This window comes from Grus americana, chromosome 5, assembly GCF_028858705.1.
Source record: "Grus americana isolate bGruAme1 chromosome 5, bGruAme1.mat, whole genome shotgun sequence".
Lineage (NCBI taxonomy): Eukaryota > Metazoa > Chordata > Aves > Gruiformes > Gruidae > Grus > Grus americana.
In genome coordinates, this window is record NC_072856.1 from 28,806,531 (window position 1) to 28,826,844 (window position 20,314).

Genomic DNA, 20,314 nt, shown 5'->3' on the forward strand with positions numbered 1-20,314 from the left:
GTTCCTTCTGCACGGAGCTTTTCCCACTGAGCTCTGTGTGCCTCCCCCACTGGGAAATGCTCCTGAAGGAAATACTTTGGGAATATGGGAATAAAGCAAGATACAGCCCCTCGGCACACAGGCGGCTTTCCACAAACGGAACACAAGACAGCAAGGAGCAGATACACTGTGGTGGGGAAAGCATGCAACAGAAAAGGGAGAAGGCACGAAGTAACACTATGTTTGGACAGTGCAGTATTAAATATCCTGAAGTTAAGAATTAAAGCAGTTCTAGGTGAAAACCCTCCTGCAGTTAACTAACCCGTTTAACTCTTTGCAGAATAGGAAGAGGAGATCCACTAGCTGATGAGGTCAACAGGCTTGACCCGTGACAGAAAATGGCTTGCAGGCTAATCTAAATCAAGGGTAGATTAACTAAGTGGACTTCAATTGATCACAAAATAATTAAAAACAGAAGTTAGAAGAATTCCGGAGACACCATGCAGCCAAGGAACCAAACAACTTTTAAGAAGCAGTAAGAGGTTGTTTGGAACGGACTGCACAGTGACTGTGCAGCTAAATAGGAGAATTTCTGAGGACAGTGTGATGCAAGTCCCTGGCTATCTGATATACATGATTTTGAAGAGGAGTTGAAAGGATACCGGAGTGCTCTATTTTTATAACGAAACAATCCTACATGTTGGCTTTCACAACCTGTCTGTAGTGAGCAAGAAGTTCTTCTCTTGCTCCTTTGATGCATCATTTGGCTTCTGTTTTTTTTTTTCCTCAGCTTTTTTGCCTGGTTTTGCCATCCTCTCAAATTGCTGACAATTAACAACATCCAGAGAGAAGATGTAGAGCAAACTGCATTGGTGTTCATCAGGTTGCATTTTATCAGTGGCCTGGCTGGCATGTCCTGGCCACACACTTAAGGGTTAAATTCAGCATTAGAGGTCAGAAGGAAATCCCTTTCTCCTGTCTCCAACTACCCTGCAATATTTTTTGAGAGAAGGTAATTGTTTCCATCACCCCTGCTTTCTCCCAAAGGAATATTACAGTTGCAGTTTTGGTCTTTAAGACTTAATTTGGTCACTGCTTGGAAATATTTGGTTGACCGCATGTGGCAGCGGGAAGAATGGGGGTTCAGGGGACCCTGCTGAACTACACATCCCTCGTAGGCTAAACTGCAAAAATGTGTGCGAAGGTGGGACATGACAGCACCTTTTAGTCCTAACTTCCCATATGACCTAAGAAAATTATCATCTTTCAATGTCTTTAATAGTAGTATTAATCAGTGAACAGCTTTGTAATAATTGGTGAGTAAAGATATAAATGCTACAATCAAATAGCATGAGGAATACACAGCGTTCCCAACCCCCCCCCCCCCCCCAAACATACTGGCATCTATTTCACTATTCCAGCTTAGATCCCAAGCTCAATTTATTCAATATTCTGGTTCTGCCACTGGCCAATACCTTGATCCTTCAAAGGGAAGCGCCTTTCTCTGCCACTGACCTGTAAGACAAGGGCACAACATGCAGTGAAAAGATGCTGAGACTGAAACTTCAGAGTTTCAGTGGGCACGTCCGTTCTATTAACTTCCATAGAAGCATCCCCCAGAGCGTTGATCACAAAACTAACTCCACTTCCGTAAAAAAATGATCAGTCTTTCTAGCGCTAATTACTTCCCCAAAACAAGAAATTCAAACAGCCATCACCTGAACTCTTCCCAATTCCTTGATTAACATCACAGGATCTCAATTTTTCTATGATGCATAATACATCAAAGTAACTTTTTACAAAAATTGAACTGGATACGATCTAGCAGTTTGTTTACTTTACTGCTACATTAGACCTTCCTGAATTTGTTAGCCTGATGCAAGTTTCACAAGCAGACAGGCTACCTCTACTTTTGCCACAACTTCTGATGTCATTCCGTATTTCTTTTGAAGATTAAATGACTTTAAAAATATTTTTATATTACCAGTTTTTAAAATATCAATAATTTAATCTTCCAAAAGTATAGCATGCAACAGTACATATTATATTTTTGCAATCTTTTCAAGTTGCAAATTGGTTTTTTCTCTCCACTTTGGATTCTGTCAAATTGACACAACTGCTTGAAAAATCAAGACTGTGCACAAAAAAGTTCTTTCAACTTGCACTGAAAAAAACAAAAAGAAAAAAATAACAAAAAACTGTACAGAATGATGTCCCAAAATGATCAACTGTGTTGAATTCAACCATCATAGCTCGGGTACTATGTAATTGTGCATATTACACTTGCTGCTTTTTCCTTGTGATCTGCTGCATACCTACTCCAAAGTAATTACCAGATAATCAGTGAATACAGACATGTGCTAAGTGTACAGTTCTAACTGAAAAAGGTTACAAAGGTGATACTCAGAAGAGTGCAGACACTCCATGTTCTCTTCCCTAATCTTCTCATTCATACAGCTATATGCATAAAAACCACAAAGACGCTGATTTACATAAAATTATCTCACTCCATTTTATTTAAGATTTTCTTCTCCAGTTAGTAAAAGAAAGATGTGTCTCTCTTTATACATATGTACAAGTTCAGTTATAAAAATAGACAGCACATTCAAAGAGAAAAAAAGGCTTGGCATTTGTCTGATTCCCTCTAAATATCATATATACATGTGAATAAGAGGGGAAGGGGGAAGTCTTCATGAGTTAATTAAACACCACCTCCCCCTCAATTATCCCCTGCAAATCTGTTTAAAAATCAATCTAACTAAGCTCAGTTCTGCTATTTTCAGGTGTGCAAATTAGAGGCAGAGCCAACAGGAAGCACTCGCTCCACACTGAAGGACGCCAGGCAAAGGATTTGGGGTTGGAAAAAAATTATAATAATAAAAAAAGTCATCTTCCGCTGTCACAGCCCAGACCTGCAACTCAACTCGCTTCTCTCTCAATGGATGAAAGTGCCCCGGCAGAACAGCCTTTTAATTCAATGTGTCAGACAGAAGAACTGCCCCACACCTAAATCTCAGTGCAATGCAGACAACGCTTACAGCAAAGCAAGGGGCTACGGGGGAAGGGGGGTTGTGCATTGAGAATGGGGAAGGAGCAACCAGAGAATGTGAACACAGATGGGCACTGGCAGCGCTGCCTTCTATCAGCCTTACGGGACACGGCTACTGGTACCCACACACTGCAGTGAACTCAACCAAGCCAGTACGTGTGACGATCACAAAGATGAAGGGAAAACACACTGGAAGAACAGTCAATGGATGGCTGGGATACGAGACAATTTTTTTCCCAGGACTTGCTGGAAGGGGGAATGGCACAGTTCTCTCTCTCAGGACTGTTTCTCATTGCTCCCCTCGCAGCACTGCAAACTGCAGAACCACACTCTGCTACGGCATAGTGAGAGGAGCAGCAGCAAACTCTTCCTCAGCACTTCAGCTTTCCCTCTTCTTGAGATTTGTACAAACAGACCCTTACTTTGTTTCTAAGCTTTCAAGTGTTCTGCACACCTCAAAAGTGAGAGAAATCATTCTGAACACAGCGAATGTGCTGATGAGAAATCTGAAATGCAATCCAAACCACTGGCTTGTGGTTTCTTCCACTGGGTGAAGCAGAGGCAGTGCTGCTGCTCTCACTGGGCCTGACAGTGCTCTCTGTGTTCTGTGGCTCTGAACCTGTTGCTGACAGATGGTGCTGAAAAGAGTCCATTCCCTGGAAACCACCCGAGACACCTTCCTTTGCATTTCAAACCTTTAGAGAACCCAGAGGCACCACACTAGAAGAATCCAAGATTTTTTCTGATCATACAACATCTTCAGCTTAGCCCCAACTACCCCCGCATGTACACTGACCAGCCGCCAGTACAGAAATGTCTTCTGACTCTACAGATACCCCTGGGGTTCAGATACTGATGTCATAGGATAAAACTAATGCTGGGTTCCAGCTCAAGCTACAAGAGAGAAAGTATATTGGTGTGACTTCAAACACACACAGCTGCAGGATATTGCATGGAGTAGCTGGATGCTTTCTTGGGAATCTTTGTCAGATGAGTCAACAAAACACAAGCTGACACTCTCCCAGTTACCCCAGCCTCCCTTCCCTCCTTCTCGCAGTGTCTGCAAAGATAGTTTTTTGGAATACACATAATCAAAGTGCTCACATAAACCACCCACTCCCATTGTGCTTTGATTTCCTTTTCACACACGTGCTGGACAGCAACAAGGCATTTGTTTGCATGCCTTCAACTGGCAGGGTGGTCTACTCTGAAAGCCAACGCAGTTCAGACAAGCTTTGGGGGTTCAAAATTACTACCGACCACCTGAGGTGTGGGCACCTTTGCTTTGCTTCCGAATTGGAGTTTCTGCTATGAGACTGCTGGTCAGGTTTAAGCTTTTGGGGGTCCCACAAACACTGTTTCCTTTGCTCAAAGGGGAGCTCAAGGGAGAAGAGGCGCTTGAAGGTCCAAAATCTGCAAGTCCAGAAGGCCGAAGAATTGCTGTTTGTAGAGGGCTACTTGCAGACATGCCTAGCAACGGAAAAGAGAATCAAATTCCACGTGAGCATGTTATTCCACTTGTGGCTCTTCACCAACAAAAATATACTAACAATCAGTCCTAAGACCACCTTGTACTCATGATTTATGAGAGTTTAATGAAGAGGGATGTCTTTAAGATAAATCTTGCAGTTATACCCTGGGCCACCTTCAGCTGGTATAAAGCTGAAGTTCCATCACCATCAATTTAGCAGATTTTGGAACCTGATGCTGTGACTTCAACGTGGCAGCAATGCAGGAAAGCCGCAGACATACACATGGGATAAACAACACTATCTGATTTGTCTGAACACCAAAATAAAAAACAATAGGAAAAATATTTGGTATGGATAACTCAAAGGGCAGATGAAACTTCTGCAGGACTAGCCTCTCACGGTCATCTGCGGTAAAACTGGCTATCCTCTTACACCACTACCATGTCACATTGTGTATTGCCTGGATCTCAGAATATAACGGAGAAGCAATACCAACAATGCATCATTTTTTATCAATTTTTTGACAGGCTCTAAACAACAATCACCCAAACTCATGTGGTCAGTTCTGCTCTGGGTAGCCTGCTGCCTCCCCTTCCCCACATACCTTTAGAGACATTGTACCCGTACGCCGCGTATGCCGCTGCCGAGGCTGCCGCTGCCCCTGCTTTGGCACCTGCCATTGCAGCTGCACTTCCCGCTATTGATTTCCGGCTTCTGCCTTTCCCAGTGCCACCTTTGGATCCACTGCCTGAACCTTTAGGACGACCTCGGCTTCGACCTGACTGGCCTCGCCCAGTGAGAGGTGTATCTTGCATTGAAACACCTTAATGAAAAAAGGAAGTTAAAACAATAAATGCTACAGTATTTCAGGTGACTCACAAATGAATACAGTATCAGAACTACCTCCCGTTTACATTAATACTGTTCCTATTAACTGATAACTTTTCATTTACATTAATACGGACACTGTGAGCAATGTTCCCATGAAAAGAAATTACGTATACAAAACTTCACTCTTCATTAGCCACATCTTATTAACTCCAACTACTTGTTATTATTATGAATCCAACCCACAAATAGGTGGAGGATTCTAGGTTCTACGTCAGGATGAAGCATTTTCTTACTTGAAGATAGATATGAAGTTTCTTCAGTTTGCTACTTCTCGCCAAGAGGGAAACTTGTTAAGAACTATGGCTCTACTTATTTCAGTGTAGAAAACTATGCTAATTAAAAACATCTGCCATTATTTTAAAATTACAGGTGCTCCAATCCCCCATTGGAAATAGACAACTGATTAGCCCAACAGCAAATTCAAGGAAAAGCTTAGAGATTAATAGTTCTGTGGTTGTCTGCAATTTGGTACTATGCACATAACAGAAGGTGAGCCCTCTATAACACAGGAACAAAAGACAAAACTTTTAAGAGTAACTAACACAGAGAAGAGGAAAGTATGGTGAATGATGGACTATAAACAGATCTCCTACCAAATCAGAAGTAATTTCTCAATGAAAAGACAATTTTTCCCCAAATCTTGTCAACCATGCATATACTCTGGTTAAAACGCAGAAAATGTATCACCTAGCTACACAAAGTCAACGTTTAATAAATGTCAGTAGTAAGTCAAGGCAAGAGTACTGACCATTCATGGTATCTGAAACTGAGCCAGTAATGGAAGCAGGAGAGTTTGTCGCCCTTGACTGAGGTGCTGATGAAGCTGGATCATCCACAATCACAAGCATATCACTGCTGCTCTCATCGGGAGGGATAGAGCCCATATGTAATTCACTGCTAATGGATATCTAAACATGACAGAGAACAAAGCCATTAGCTTCTCAGGTTAGGAACGGGAAGGCTACAAACATAGTAAGATCTTTAAAAGACATACAATCACAAGTAATTAATTGGTACTTGTTCTGTTTTCTCTCATTTTCTCTATGTGAGACTAGCAGCGTGATCCATGATCTGCCTAATCGCACCACACCCTCTATTTACATGCTGAGCAGCAGTAAAGACCTCCAGGAGCTACTTAATTTCAATTCATGAAAATAGATGGTAAGTTAAGAAGTAGGAGACTAATGGCCTCAGCAGAGATTTAAGAAAACTGCTGTTCAACTGTGCATCTTTAACTACAAGAGAGAAAACGATAGGATTCTTAACCTACTACTACTGCTAATAAAATCTTGGTCAATAAGGGAACAATACAACATAGGAAACTTAATACGGTATAGAACAAAATATATCTGCTGCCAAAATCAGTTTTCAATTCTTTACCAAAAGATGAAGGAAAATAAGATGTCTGCCACTGAGAACTTAAAATTGAAATTCCAGAGGAAAAAACCACACTAATTCAGAATCAGGAGAAAGGAAGGAAGCAGAGGAGGAGATGTAGATGAGACTAGTGAGGACTACTTACAAAGAAACTGAACATCAAGGAGCTATTTGAGGGATACTGTTTGGTTCAGGAGCAGAAAGACAGTATTCTTGCTATGGAAGGTATTGGTAAAGAAGGCGGCACACGGTTATAAATGTGGGCATGACTAAGGCAGGAAAAAGGAAGAAGTGGGACTGGAAAAATTTCAGGGGCTGAAAGAGAGTTAGGGCATGAAGTCACTGTAAGAAAAGGGAGGCAGAGAGCAAATGAAGAGGGGAATAATGGAATGTCAAATAGCTTATTAGCAGCTGTTATGTTTTCAATAAATTATTTTCATTTCCATGGTTCACCTTTAAGACATCTCACTTCCCCACATACTTGAAGTTCTACCCTAGCTAAGATAAGAGAAACCAAGAATCCTACAGGACATAAGGCCACAATTGAAATAGAGCACAGTTTAAAGCAGCAGTGGGTCTTACCTCACTGAAAGGGCTGGGCATGGCAGAGTCTACACTAATGAAGGAGTCATCCCCATCAGCAGACAGGTTGGAGTTATCAGCTGAGGGAACAAATGGGATCACAAGATTCATGCCCTCCTTCTTTCTCTTCCCATCCAATTCATCTTCCTTCTTCTTCTGAAATAAATAAAACAATACCAGGAATGAAGAAGACAATAAAACAGAAGAAAGAGAACAAGCAACCCGAAATCTCAATATTTAATGCAGTATTATAATTCAAGGAATGCCATGTCCAGAATTTCCCAAAACAAGTTTCTGAAGGACACAGTAACAGATCTCTTAAAGGCTCCTTCTTTAGATTTAGGTAGCGTTTGGAGTTTTTTTCCTTCCTAAAATAGCTGGAATGACAGAGAATTACTCTTACAGAATTACTTTGATTTCCATTACCTTTTGGAATGAGCTTGAAATTCTTTACCATTACACAAAATTCCAGTTAATTAATACAAAGCCTCCCTGTCTCAAAAACTCAGAATTTTCATGACCTCGTTTTAATGATCTTTTTTAAGCAAACTCATCTTCCCTTGTTCCACAAAAGCCACGTAGCTATATGGGTTTTATCTGTGTTGTCTGCAAACTACTGGTGATCTACAGGGTTGTTTGGATATGCAGTACTTCCTTGTTTTACAAGTTGCTAATGATATTAAAATACAGATAACTATGCATTACGTATTTCATAATATCCCTCTTCTGTGTAAGGAAGTGCCACAGATTGATGTTCAATGGTGAAGGGAAGAAGGCTTTATTTATTAGATTGCCTTTGCTTAAAATGTGTCCACACTACATAACAGTGAGCCTGAAGCTCTTCTGGCTCCATCACTGACACAGGCAACCTCTTTGCATCGAAATACCTTTTCAGCATATTTTTCCCTTTTACGTTTACGTTCCTTCACACGATTTGTTTCTTCTTGCTGTCGCTTCTCTTCTTGACGCTGACGCACTGTTGGAAAAGAAATACAAAGTTGTCACCACTGGAAAGGCATTTCATATCCTGCTATGAATCTTCCAAGAAATTCTAGTTCTAACAGAACTGTGAAGAAAAGTCAGCTGCATTAAAACTAGAACACATTGGAACCACTACTGTATTAAAACTATTTGTATCCAAATTACTAAAAAGTCTTAAGAGTGAAATTCTTCTTTCAAACAACATAAAAGCATATACCTCCAACACAGCTTCAAAAGTATCATGAAATATAACATTTTTACTAATACTTCTCTTGTCGTGACCTACATAATTCTTGTTAAAGCTTTGTCATTCAGGAACAATGTAATAATCCTGAATGAGTGCCAATAAAAACTTTATCACAGCATCACGTCTCTCTTGCACAACGTCATCTTTCAGCTCAACAGTGATATGAAACCAACTTGTACTAACAAGAGTTGGCAACACAGAAAGAGCCAGGAAACAGAAGTTGTTATCAGCAATACATGTGTTTGTAGAGATAAAAACACAGATTTCATAAGCTAATGAAGTGGAAGATGGGGAAAATGCTGCACCACATACATTTCTTTTCTAGTTCCTCATCATCCAGCAGAAGGCTGACCACCTCTTTTGGCTTCAAGGTGTCAGGTTTGAAATTGCCACCTGAAATCACCATTCGTTGGATCTAGAAGGAAAAAAAATGAGAGAGGAAAAAAAGGAAAAATTACTCAAAGCAGTCATAAACCATTCTCACCACCCTTTTCACTGAAAGTCAGCCAAAAAAAGATGCCAGTGCATCTGTGTAAGTCAGAATTGACTCAACTTCTCTATCATACCAAAGTTAGTAGCAAAATTTCAGGGAAGATTTATTAAGAGTATAATTAAGAGTATAAAATCAGTGTCTCAGTTGAAGCAACTCACTCAACCTGTATTACTGCAACTATACTAAAAAAACCCAACAACCCAAGGAAAAAAAAAAAAAAAGAGTTGTAACCTAGCAAAAGAGAACAAGCTTTAGCATAAGCCAATTTTGATGATTTGGATCACCAGCAAAAAGACTACACTTTATTTTTAGGTTGATATCAGGTGACTCTAGTGCAGTGTCCTAAAGAAAATGGGTGAGTTTCAGCAAGGGAAACTTGGATGCATTCAGCTGGAGATGCTTCAGTTGCTGCAGCACCATGATCAGCATCTCATTACAACAAAAGCTAAAAGAAACCCCAAATACACAAAACATCTGAATGGTGTATATAGTATACCTACTGCTGTCAAAGAAAGTGAACCTGCTTAATTTGTTTCTTGCCAATAAAGTGTCATGAGGTTTAAAGTTTCTAATACACTGCTTGACGCTGCAGGACACTGAGCTCTTCTGGCAACTCTTATACCTCAAATAATTTTCACTTGATTACCTTCCAAATTTCTTTTTTAAAAAAAATCAGCTGTGATATAACAGTGTAACATGAGAGGAATCAGTAGCCCTGACACAGCAAAGACAGAAGCTCTACTCTTAAAGAAGGCTGAGTAGTTTCATTACGTCATAAGAAATAGTTTTCATGAAGTCATAGTGTAAATGATTAGCGTCTTCCTAGTTCATATAATGCAGTTGTAATGCTGCTGTGTTAGGGACACAAATTTGTTTATTTGAACAAAGACATTCCCTTTTGGCTTCTCTTCTGTCTCCCTGCAGATACTTTTTCTGTTTCTTTACTCATTTTGATACGTGTTTTCTGATACCGTTTCTGTAACTTCCTGTTCCAGATGATTTCTTTATTCCTACCTCACTCTTTTCCTTAGCCCTTTGTAAGATGCGCTCCTCAATGGTGCCTTTACATATCAATCGGTACACAGTGACTTGTTTTGTCTGACCCAGCCTGTGTGCCCGGTCCATTGCTTGCTGGTCTACTGTTGGGTTCCAATCACTGTCATAGAAAATTACCTGCAAAAGAACACCAGAACAGAAGGGATTAAATAAAACCATACGTTTAGAGCACCTGGTGATTAAACAAACAAAAATCAAATATACTGATGAAAATAAAAGTTCTGCTCTACACCCCACAGAACTACCACCCTAGCTTTGCCCAGTCCTACGAAGTTTTTTCCACTGCATTTCAGATGAATTCAAACTAACTGACACTCTGAATGTTTCGACTTCCACAGAACGTCTTTAGTATCTTCTTCAACAAATTTGCTTCAAAGGCACAAAATTCCTAAGTTTGGCACCACAGTAAATCACTGTCATGTAATTAATTATTGGCTAACCACATCATGAACCCATTTTAGTGTTACTTAAGAAGAAAAAGCCTATCCAATTAGAATTTCACACAAAAAGTAATACTCAATTTTGTTTTTCTTTCAAGTCTGGATAAAGTCTAGTCCAGTCTAACACTTCTAGTGCTTTTACTACAAAAAATCTGAAATGCCACATTACATTCATATTGCCCTATCATTCCAACAGTACTTTATGCCAGTAAGCATACAAAACAAAAACGTTGAAAAAAGTTTTAAAAGCAAAACAAAGTATTCAGAAAGTTACAAAACCACGGAACTAAAAATGTTCATGCAAGGAGCCTGCCTGCGTTTCCATCTGTTTATTTCCTCTGTTCAAACAACTTCAATCGAGAGAATTTTTCAACCCTGAAAATCCCACAGGTACTTGCTTTCTTCTGATCTTTTAAGTGACAGCAAGATATGATGGGGTATTTAAAAAACCCCCAAAACTATGTCATATTTTTGATTCCAAGATCTTTGGGTTTGTGTGGCTAAGGATTACAGTTGGTCTTGGGGTCAAATCTGCATGAACACAAGGTATTGCGTTAGAAGCACAAGAATAGCTGTTATTGAAGAGATAAATGGTACATGTAGGTCAGTATTCCTTCCCTAGTGATGAGTGGCAGCTACTCCAGAAGGGCAAATCTTTGCACTTCACTTAAATCAGGATGCCTTTACACCTTGGGTGAGTAAGGGGGAAACAATTTATCTTGCCTGACTAGCTGATATTCAACTACAAATGACTTTGTACTTTTAGAGGCACTGCTTCATTGTTCTGCGGACAGAGAAAGGGTAACTGATACCTGTTCTACTGATTCCTTTGCAGCTGAACCTTAAGAGCAAACTGTCATACATGAAACAGCATTCACTGTATGAAAGTGCCATTTGCATCTGTATAGCTTTTCAGTCATCCAACTCCTTTCTAGACTCTGGTAATAAAGTATGTGGGGAGAAGGAAGATATTTCCAATTCTGACAAAAACTGTGTACCAAGCGTCCAATATTCTACAACTTTATCATTAAGATAATACTACATTGTAAATATAAGCAAAGTAAAAAAGGTTATGCAATTTCATTATGTGAATGGCAGTACTAAAAATATTGATCAGCATGGCTAAGAGTGCCAACTTTCACACAGAAATTTTCCAATTTTGAGGCTGGGAGTCAGGACATGAGCAGCTTGGGAAAAATGGTGGTTGGAGGCATGTATAAGGCAGGAAAAGCAAAGAAGTACTTATACTGAAAATTAAACATCAGTAAACTGATTTTCTATTCTGTATTACTTTACCAAACTTCACCTACCGTATCTGCAGCTGTAAGGTTAATGCCCAGGCCTCCAGCTCTTGTGCTTAACAGGAACACAAAAATATCATTTCTGCAGTGGAAAGATATTAAAAACTCCTTATTTTGTGCACAGTGAACAAGGACTAACCACAGAACTAAATTTTTTGATCCATATAAAGTGATCAGGGACATTTCTATTATTTGAACACTTCAGAACATTTTGTGCTGTTCATGGTCAAGAAAAAAAACATATGAATGAGAGAAGTTAATCTACAAATCAGGACTGTCAGAACATGCAAACATTCAGTTTGAAAAAGCAGCTTATTAATCTCTACCAAAACAAACCAGGGCTTGTTTATCTTGCCCACATTGGAAATTAAGATTTCATATGGACAAAGAATAATTTATTGTTTCACAGAACTGATCGATGTTAAAAAAATCTTGCCTTAACAATGCTCAATTGACAAAGAAAGAAAAATAAATGTTGAAACTGTGTAGATGCAAGTTTTGTTCTAAATTTGGTGCTTTGAACAGAACAAACAACTCCTGGGGAAAAAAAAAAATCTTAATATAAAAGCAAGCTGGCAAATATAGAGGTACATTAGAAAAGGACAACGGTCCACTGGCACAAACATAAGTCCTTCAGTCTAAGAACTTCTCTAGTCCTAATTGTGTTGCCGATTCAAATTAAAAGTTCTAATCTCTTTTGTCCACTTATCTGTAAAATGAGGATAAATTGATTAATCTCAAGATAGCCATATAACAATTCAGTTGTGATTGACCATAAAATGTTTCAAGGATGACAGCACTAATGATCAGATACTGCACAAAAGCAAGATTCATTCATTTCACTCCAACGTAAATTCTTTGAAACACATTGTCTCTAAGTGAACTCCATTATTACTGCACACATGCTGTCCTTCCCACCTTGGAGCATTTTCAGTTTGCACTAACTGTATTACATTTCTTGGGATTCCTCAGACAGCATGAAAGTCAATGACAAACCAGTTGCCTTTGGTGAACGTGGCCCTCCTGACAGAAGGCCCTAGTAGAATATGGATCGTCATTCCACAACACACTTCAGGAAAACAATTTCTAAACACCTCCTTGGGAAATCCACAAACCCTAATGCAGTCATACTAGCCCCAAGGGTTACACTTGCTGGCACCAGATTTAGGGATGCTGGCTGCTAAGAGAGAGATGAGGCATCCGAATACCTGACTTGGAATAACGCTCTAAGCCTAATAACCCTTTGCATAACTGCAGAAGGTGTGGCGCATTATACAAGTACCTGTAACAGTGCATCAAGCCCTAGTTATAATTTGAGGAGTCAGACAAAACAGACAACAGTTGTTGACATTCAATGGCAGTTCTAACACTGCGCACATGGAAGAAAAAGGAGACAGGTCTATACGTAGGATGACCAAGTACCGATGAAAACTCAAGTGGTAGCAGCGAAATCAGGCTGTGAGCCTCACTAGTGCCACTGCGGGGTCAGCAGTATTTGGAAGTGTTTAACATCATATGGATTTGTGAAGAGCTTGACCCAAACAAAGCAGTAACGACTCCAAAGAGGTTGACATACTGTACTTTTACAGTGAGAGAGCAAGGTCCTCTGCTTACAAGAGGACACTCTGCAATGCCACATGGTTTTGGTACCACACTGTCCATACACTAGGGCATGCAAAATCAGTAAAGCACCAGAAACTCTTGCTGAATGAGCAGCATGGGACATTTCCTTCTTGACTATGTGTAGGCAGTCTGTCCTTCAGAGTCCGGTCATCAAATCTAAAGAGTCTTTCTCGCCCTTCCTGGAGGAAGTGTGGGTGTATTACATGCTATTGCGCATATGTTAGTACAACTCAAAAATTTAAAAATCTAAGGGTTTTGGAATCCATATCCTTGAAGGTCAAGTGGAACTCTTTTCTCAGGACTCAAACTTCAAGACATTCACAAGTACCTAGCAAGGCTGTACCATGAAAACCAGACTCTCAAAGAACCCATTCTGGTGCAAGGCAAGATTTCCCCCTGCCCCCTCTAAAGAAATTACCAATAAAAACCAAAAAAAATTATGAAAACTATGAATTAACACACACAAATAAAGTGCCAAGAACTCTAAAATTAGAAAGGCTTCTGGCAGTCCTCAATCTAAGAGTACAAAAATCCATCCTGAGTTACAGGTAGCTGGGAAGAACTGAAGCTGAGCTGTCAATCTCTAGACTTTATCCTGCAGGTACAAAGCCAAAGGAGTCAGCAGGCGTCTGTTCGCAATGTAGGTAATTCTTGGACAGGAAATCTTGTCACTCTTATAACAATAGTGGAACGTGCATATAGACAGTCACCTGAACATCCAGCTGTGAAATGCTTCTGGAAACGCAGTATGGGAAGGAAAGAAAGTGGACAGTGCCATAGAGTACAGGAACAAATTATCATTCCATAGCTATATATTTTCAGCACCCTGCTAGGATATCCTGCAGGATAGTTTAGTCTCAGTCAGGCTTTTTTCCTTGCAAATATTTCTCATAAGTAAATCATGTATAAAAGGAACTCAACTAACATTTTAATAGGAATTCTTGTTTAGACTGGCTGACCTATATCTCAAAGGGATTTCCTGCTGAAATGATTATTTTTCTTCGGTTGTTCTACTCATTAATAAAATCAAATTCTGTTCATTAATAAAACCAAATTTATTCAGTTCTTTTGGTTAAAGGACCTTACAAGAAGAAGAGTCAGGACTCCAGGAGGACACTATAACCTGCAAGAAACCTGTTTCTGACACCTAGAAACAGGGAGAAAGGTACTACGTGGTCCTCTGATTTACTTCAGGTATTTGGCAGACGTTCTTCTCAAGTTTTATTGCTCTGAGGAGTTCACTAGCAGATTCATCATTGCAACACAGTCCTTCAGGTCTTTAAGCCTCATGAACCAGTAGCCTGAAAGACTGTATATGGCTGCTTCTCCTATCTTCAGCTATGATACCTTGGGACTGCTAACCCAAGGACTATTCTCTAGTCTAGAATGCTGCTTTCACCCCACAATAAGCAACAGTCTATGAACCTAACTCCTCTGAAAAAGAAAAGTGACCTTCTTACAAGCTCACATCAACATCCAGGAGGGGTAATCTTACTGTGAACTACCATACCAAAGTGACATCCTATGAAACCATATCTCACAGTTAAAAGGAAACTTAATAACTATGAATTCAATCATTAAAAATAATCCACCCTAGTGGAGGCAAAGTTCTACTAAATTATTTTAACTTATAAGATGATTACATACTCTTCTTTCCTGATATGCTCATAAAAATTGCAAGAATCCATTTTGTTTTACTAAATGAAAAGAGTTAGCATATCTTACTATTTAATAAAATCCCCATTTTATCACTTGTATATAAGGTTTCTTTATAAAACATGCTTAAGTGGTTTGTTTTGCAGAAAACTAGGTCACTTTCAAAGCTCTGGCATATGCAAGATTTTCAATCTCATCTTCAGAGTGTCAATTTTCAGAGCATATAATAACCCATGAACATTTGCTGCCTCTCTACTGCACTTCTTTATAAGCAATATCATATTTGGAACGGCAAGAAGGACAGTAGGTGGATACACTAAAATTGCTTTCAATACTGTTTCACAGATGACAAATTCCTGAATACAACAGGGTTCAATATCAACACCAGTGACTCCTGGTTGGCAAATCACCTAGAAACTGTTTCAGATAAATGACGTCCATTTGATATCAGGAAAGATAATTTAAGTGCAAATTTAATTTATTTCCATTACATCTTTTACCAACTCTCCATGTACACACAATTTAGCACAGAAAAACCTTGTAAAATACATTACCTGTTCTGAAAATCTGCTACCATGTCCCTTCGTTCAGAAATCTTTGAAGAACCATCCAATCTCATGTAGGTATGTTTCCTATAAACCATGTATTCCTGCAAAGAACACAGACCAGAAAAATATTGTTGCTCTTGAAACTGTTCAATCTTGATTCTCCCGCAAAAAAACAATAAAAGTGGAATTGCTAATCCCTAAATGTCATCAACAAATATGCTGTAAGCAATCTTATGTAAGCAATACTTTATAATAATAGAAATTCAGAAATTAAAGCTACTCAAGCATGTCAGTTTTTGCATTTCATATAAGAGATAAATGATGATGTCAGTTCAGAGTTGGGGATGCATTTGCTGTACTGCAGGCAATATTATGGTACATACCTTTTTCTATAAATAAATAGATAAATAAAATCACTAAAATAGGAAGTTTGTTTTCACGAAGTCTAAATTTTTTACTAAATCCTGAACTTTCACTGTGTAAGCAAACCTTTCCTAACCAACTGTATCTGCTCCCTGTCGATTTTAAACCATTTGACTAGTGGTTTTAAAAACCCAGTACTGTACACTAACGTCTGTTCATGCTCTATCTCTCTACTAAAGAGCCTGTGAATCTCACTGTGTACAAGAACACTTTGAATGTTACATTGGTGTGTCGGCCCACAGCTCAGGGCAAGCAGCAGAGCTGAAACCATTGCCTGGGACACAAATCAAATGGCATCAACCAGGAATGCTGTAGGCAAAGGCTTTTTCCAATGAGAGACATTTTTTGTGTTCTAACATACTAAGCATTTTCTGATACCTGTGCAGCTATCAACAAAATTTGAATTACACAGAAAGCTCTTCAGGCTATACAGATATCCTTATCGAGTTTCTTTGGAAAGATACCCTCTGATATTTTAACAGTGTGATCCTTGGCTGACAAGCTGCAGCTCCTACTGGTTACATTCGTTAGATTTAACCCTAGTGGTGCATGTGTCTTTTTGAGATGCTGTGACTGCACATGAAGACAGAAAGGAAACAGATGGTGCTTTAGCAACAAGAACTATTGGATTCATCTTGCTCCAAGCTGCAGTGTTCAGCAGATACAGAACTGATGTGCTGTGAGAAGACATGGCAGTGCTTGCACTCTAATAAACCTTCTGACAGTACCATGCTCAGTTCTCATTTTCACCTATTCTTCAGGGCTCCTGTTCCTTTTTTGTTCTGCTTCACTGCTGCAGAAAGGTGAAGAGGTGCCATACTATAAGGAAATTGGGAAAAAGACTGCTGTACTGGTCAGTGTATGGCAGATGAAAAATAGGTAAATAAAATTAACAATGTGGAAATGGCCAAAGTCACACTTGGTCTACCTCCACAAAACAGAGCTCATGGCTAGTATGATTTCTGGAGTACAACAGAAGTTTAAACCAGAGAACAGCTACTTCACCACACGGACACTCAAGCACTAATTTACTATTGATTTGTTCCATTCCTATGACAGCTTTCTGTCACCAACTAAACCCAGAGAGATACAGTTGCCAATTAGGCACTATGTGCTCTTTCTCCAGATTTGATCAATCCTTCTCCTATTATCACAAGGATCTTTGCCTTCCATTTCTTTGTTATTGTCTTTATCTACCTTTATGATAATTCAACCTTTCAACATCTTGACTTAGTCTTCTCTCATCTCACTATTAACCATCTCTTCGTTACTGTCTTCTAAACAAACTTCAGCACAAATAGAAAATAATTCCTTTCATTCCATCAGGTGCATTTATCCTTACCCCAGACCTTAAACATTTCCACTAAGGCACAAATGAGAAAAGAATAAGCTATTCTACACTTGTAATATTGGCATTCATGGGTTGTTTCCTCCCCTGCCCCGCAAACTAGCTTAGTACATTAGCCTTTAGTTAATCATCTATTCAACACTCTGCCTAACAGGTTCTGGTCTGCCTCCATCCACTCTCCTTTCATCAAGAAGGATACTTCACAGTAATTTAACAGTGCTTACATGAAACACCCTTTTTTGTGAACTGTTTTTATCCAACATTTTTCCAATAATAAGACAGTACACTCTTTCAATTAAAAAAAAAACCAACCACAAAACAAAACATTGCAACTTATACTACTCTTGTTAGCAGTTTAGTGCTTTGATCACTCACAAAAATGGCACGCTTTAGGCTTAAGAAAAAAAAAAAAGAAAAAAAGAGAGCACTGATGCCAAAGAAACTCTTTAAGTAGTAATATACCTGGTCTCTACTGTAATTGTGGAAGGTACTTGATGACTGCTCATTTTTCTAGTTCCCACAAAAAGCAATGGGGTGGGGGAAGCCTGATGGGGAGGTTTTAATCTCATGGAGACACTTATACTAGACCTGCTTGAAAAATCTACCTGCCAATCTTGTTTAGTGTAAGGGGTCACCAAGCCACCAGAAGTATCAATATAGGAAAAAATAATGAAAACGGCCCTGGCAACAGAGTACCTCTACAGGAAATGAACAACACACAATGACTTGAGTGTGGCAAGAATGCAGTGTCATTAAAGTCAGTGTTGTTCTGCGCTTCAACACTGATACCTTCTCAAAAACTATAAAATGTTTTCCCTTCATCTTATTTCGTAGTCCAAATTGAGCACTCTCATGTTTTAAAACAACTAATAAACTTTTGGTAGAATATAACTAAGACATTCTACTTCATGCAGAATAATTTTACCCCTCATCACATGAATCCCATGTGATTCCCTCTGAAATTAGGGACAATTACTCTTCCATACAGGAGAAAGCAATCACATTGAAAAAAACAAATATGACAAAAAGTATGAAACACACATCTGCAAGAAATAGCAGTACTGAAATTATACTTTATCCCTTTCTGTTAAAAGAAAATAATTTTCCTCTTTGTATTTACACCTGCCATTTTATAATGGCTGAATTAAGCAGAAGTTCTTCAGCTGAAGCTAAACCAAACAAACATGGTTTTATTACTTTGTAAACAATGTGTTTTGTGCTCTCTGCCCTGCATCGATTAGGTTAGTATGATACCGTAGCAGTTACAATGACAGTCAAAATACTGTTAAAAGAAATAGGATATCTTTCATATTCAAGTGGGCAGAGGGGATGTATTTTGATATCTCTGGTGAGTAAAAAAAAAAAAAAAGTACCTACTGCTACACAACTTTTGCAAGGATTTTCTTACAAACTGAGTCCTTAATTGGTTTTTAGCTTGCTTAAGTCCAGCTTCTGTTACATGGGTGCAGAGAAGGAAAAACAGAGGATTTGGTAGGTGGCTACTTTGGGTAATAAAACCCAATGAGTGAAGTTGAGCAGTTAGGAGGTAGAAGAGCAAAATGGTGTTCCTTTAAAATGGAATGCTAACAGAAAAGACAGACATGCTAAACACTCAGCTTTATGAGCTTCATGGTGTAATGCAGGGTGTCAACAAACCTGCACCTTGTCCAATGTTTGCCAAAAAAAGAGGCATAGGAAGCAATGCTGGGCAAAGAGCCAAGATACAGAATTGCAACCATGCAAGTTCTGTCTTTCCTTACAGCAGCAAAAACAAAATTCAGCTTGTGATTTGTTACTGAACTATTAACTGCTGACCTTGAAATGCACTCCTGCTCATACGGGACTCATGATTTAGGCCGCTACTGATTCAGGCTCCTCACTTTTTCTCTTCACTTATTGTGAAGACAGTATCCCACATCAAACACTGCTGAGGGAGACCACGTACACCTAAGACTAATGGCTGAAGGACCACAGGATCTTGATGTTTTAGCAGTACTGAAATTATACTGCCAAACGCAAGTATTTTCCCACCTACTACGTATTCACAGTCAGAAAACTTTATCAGGATTGCCTCTTTGAAACTAATGTACATCAAGTCTCCTATTTTCTCACTCAGAATTAGATAGTCATAAAAGTTATTAGTACTAATCTTTTACTGGTAGGGGACAGAGGCACTGTGACACAAGATATTCCTTTTTTCAGATCCAGCTGAAAACTCAAACTTTGCTGCCTTCAACAGAAGCCCAGAGAAGTAAAAGTATTTCTTTCTAAGCAGTTTAAGTATTACCAATAGGAAACCAAAAATAGTTCTCCTACTAATGTCTCTTCCAACTAGCTCTTTGGTGGCATGGTTGCTAATCAAATACTGATTTTTTTTATTTTTTTTTTTTTCTTCTTCTGAGGCAGATTGACTGTATTTAAGTAATGAGTAATGACTTAATTCCTAATTTCTTTCCTATCATATATGCTAGAGAACCTCTTATTATTACTGTCAACCAAAATCTGCACAGGAATAAGATGATAGAGGGAACAGGAAAAGTCTGCGATATTAGAAGCAACATAAACAATGTAAAATTAACCACTATTCTCCCTCTTCCTTTCAATAAAAGGACACATGGGCATCAAATGAAAGTAGAATGAAGCAGTTCAAAACCAGCAAAAGGGGATAATTAAGCCATGCAAGCCCTTGCCACAGGGCACTGCAAATGACAAAAATTTACAAAGACTCAAGATGCAACTGAACAATTTCATGGAAGCAGAATCCATTTAGGATTACTGAATATACAGAAGGCACATCTGGCTCAGAAAGCCCTTAAGCTGCAAACTGCTGGACGCTGAGAAACTTATT

General features: G+C 39.0%; 1 protein-coding gene across 2 annotated transcripts in view; it reads right to left on the minus strand.

Annotated features, from left to right (window-relative positions):
- Positions 1–2,180: 2,180 nt before the first annotated feature.
- Positions 2,181–20,314, minus strand: part of INO80 (INO80 complex ATPase subunit) — a 70,275-nt gene continuing 52,141 nt past the window's right edge. For both annotated transcript variants that reach the window (XM_054828961.1, XM_054828962.1), the window contains exons 28-36: positions 15,702–15,796; positions 11,878–11,950; positions 10,086–10,244; positions 8,891–8,993; positions 8,238–8,326; positions 7,351–7,506; positions 6,140–6,299; positions 5,105–5,323; positions 2,181–4,498 (exon numbers count right to left, since the gene is read on the minus strand). In XM_054828961.1, the coding sequence (XP_054684936.1) occupies positions 4,281–4,498; positions 5,105–5,323; positions 6,140–6,299; positions 7,351–7,506; positions 8,238–8,326; positions 8,891–8,993; positions 10,086–10,244; positions 11,878–11,950; positions 15,702–15,796 (1,272 nt within the window). In that variant the 3' untranslated portion in view covers positions 2,181–4,280. The remainder of the gene's footprint in view (positions 4,499–5,104; positions 5,324–6,139; positions 6,300–7,350; positions 7,507–8,237; positions 8,327–8,890; positions 8,994–10,085; positions 10,245–11,877; positions 11,951–15,701; positions 15,797–20,314) is intronic.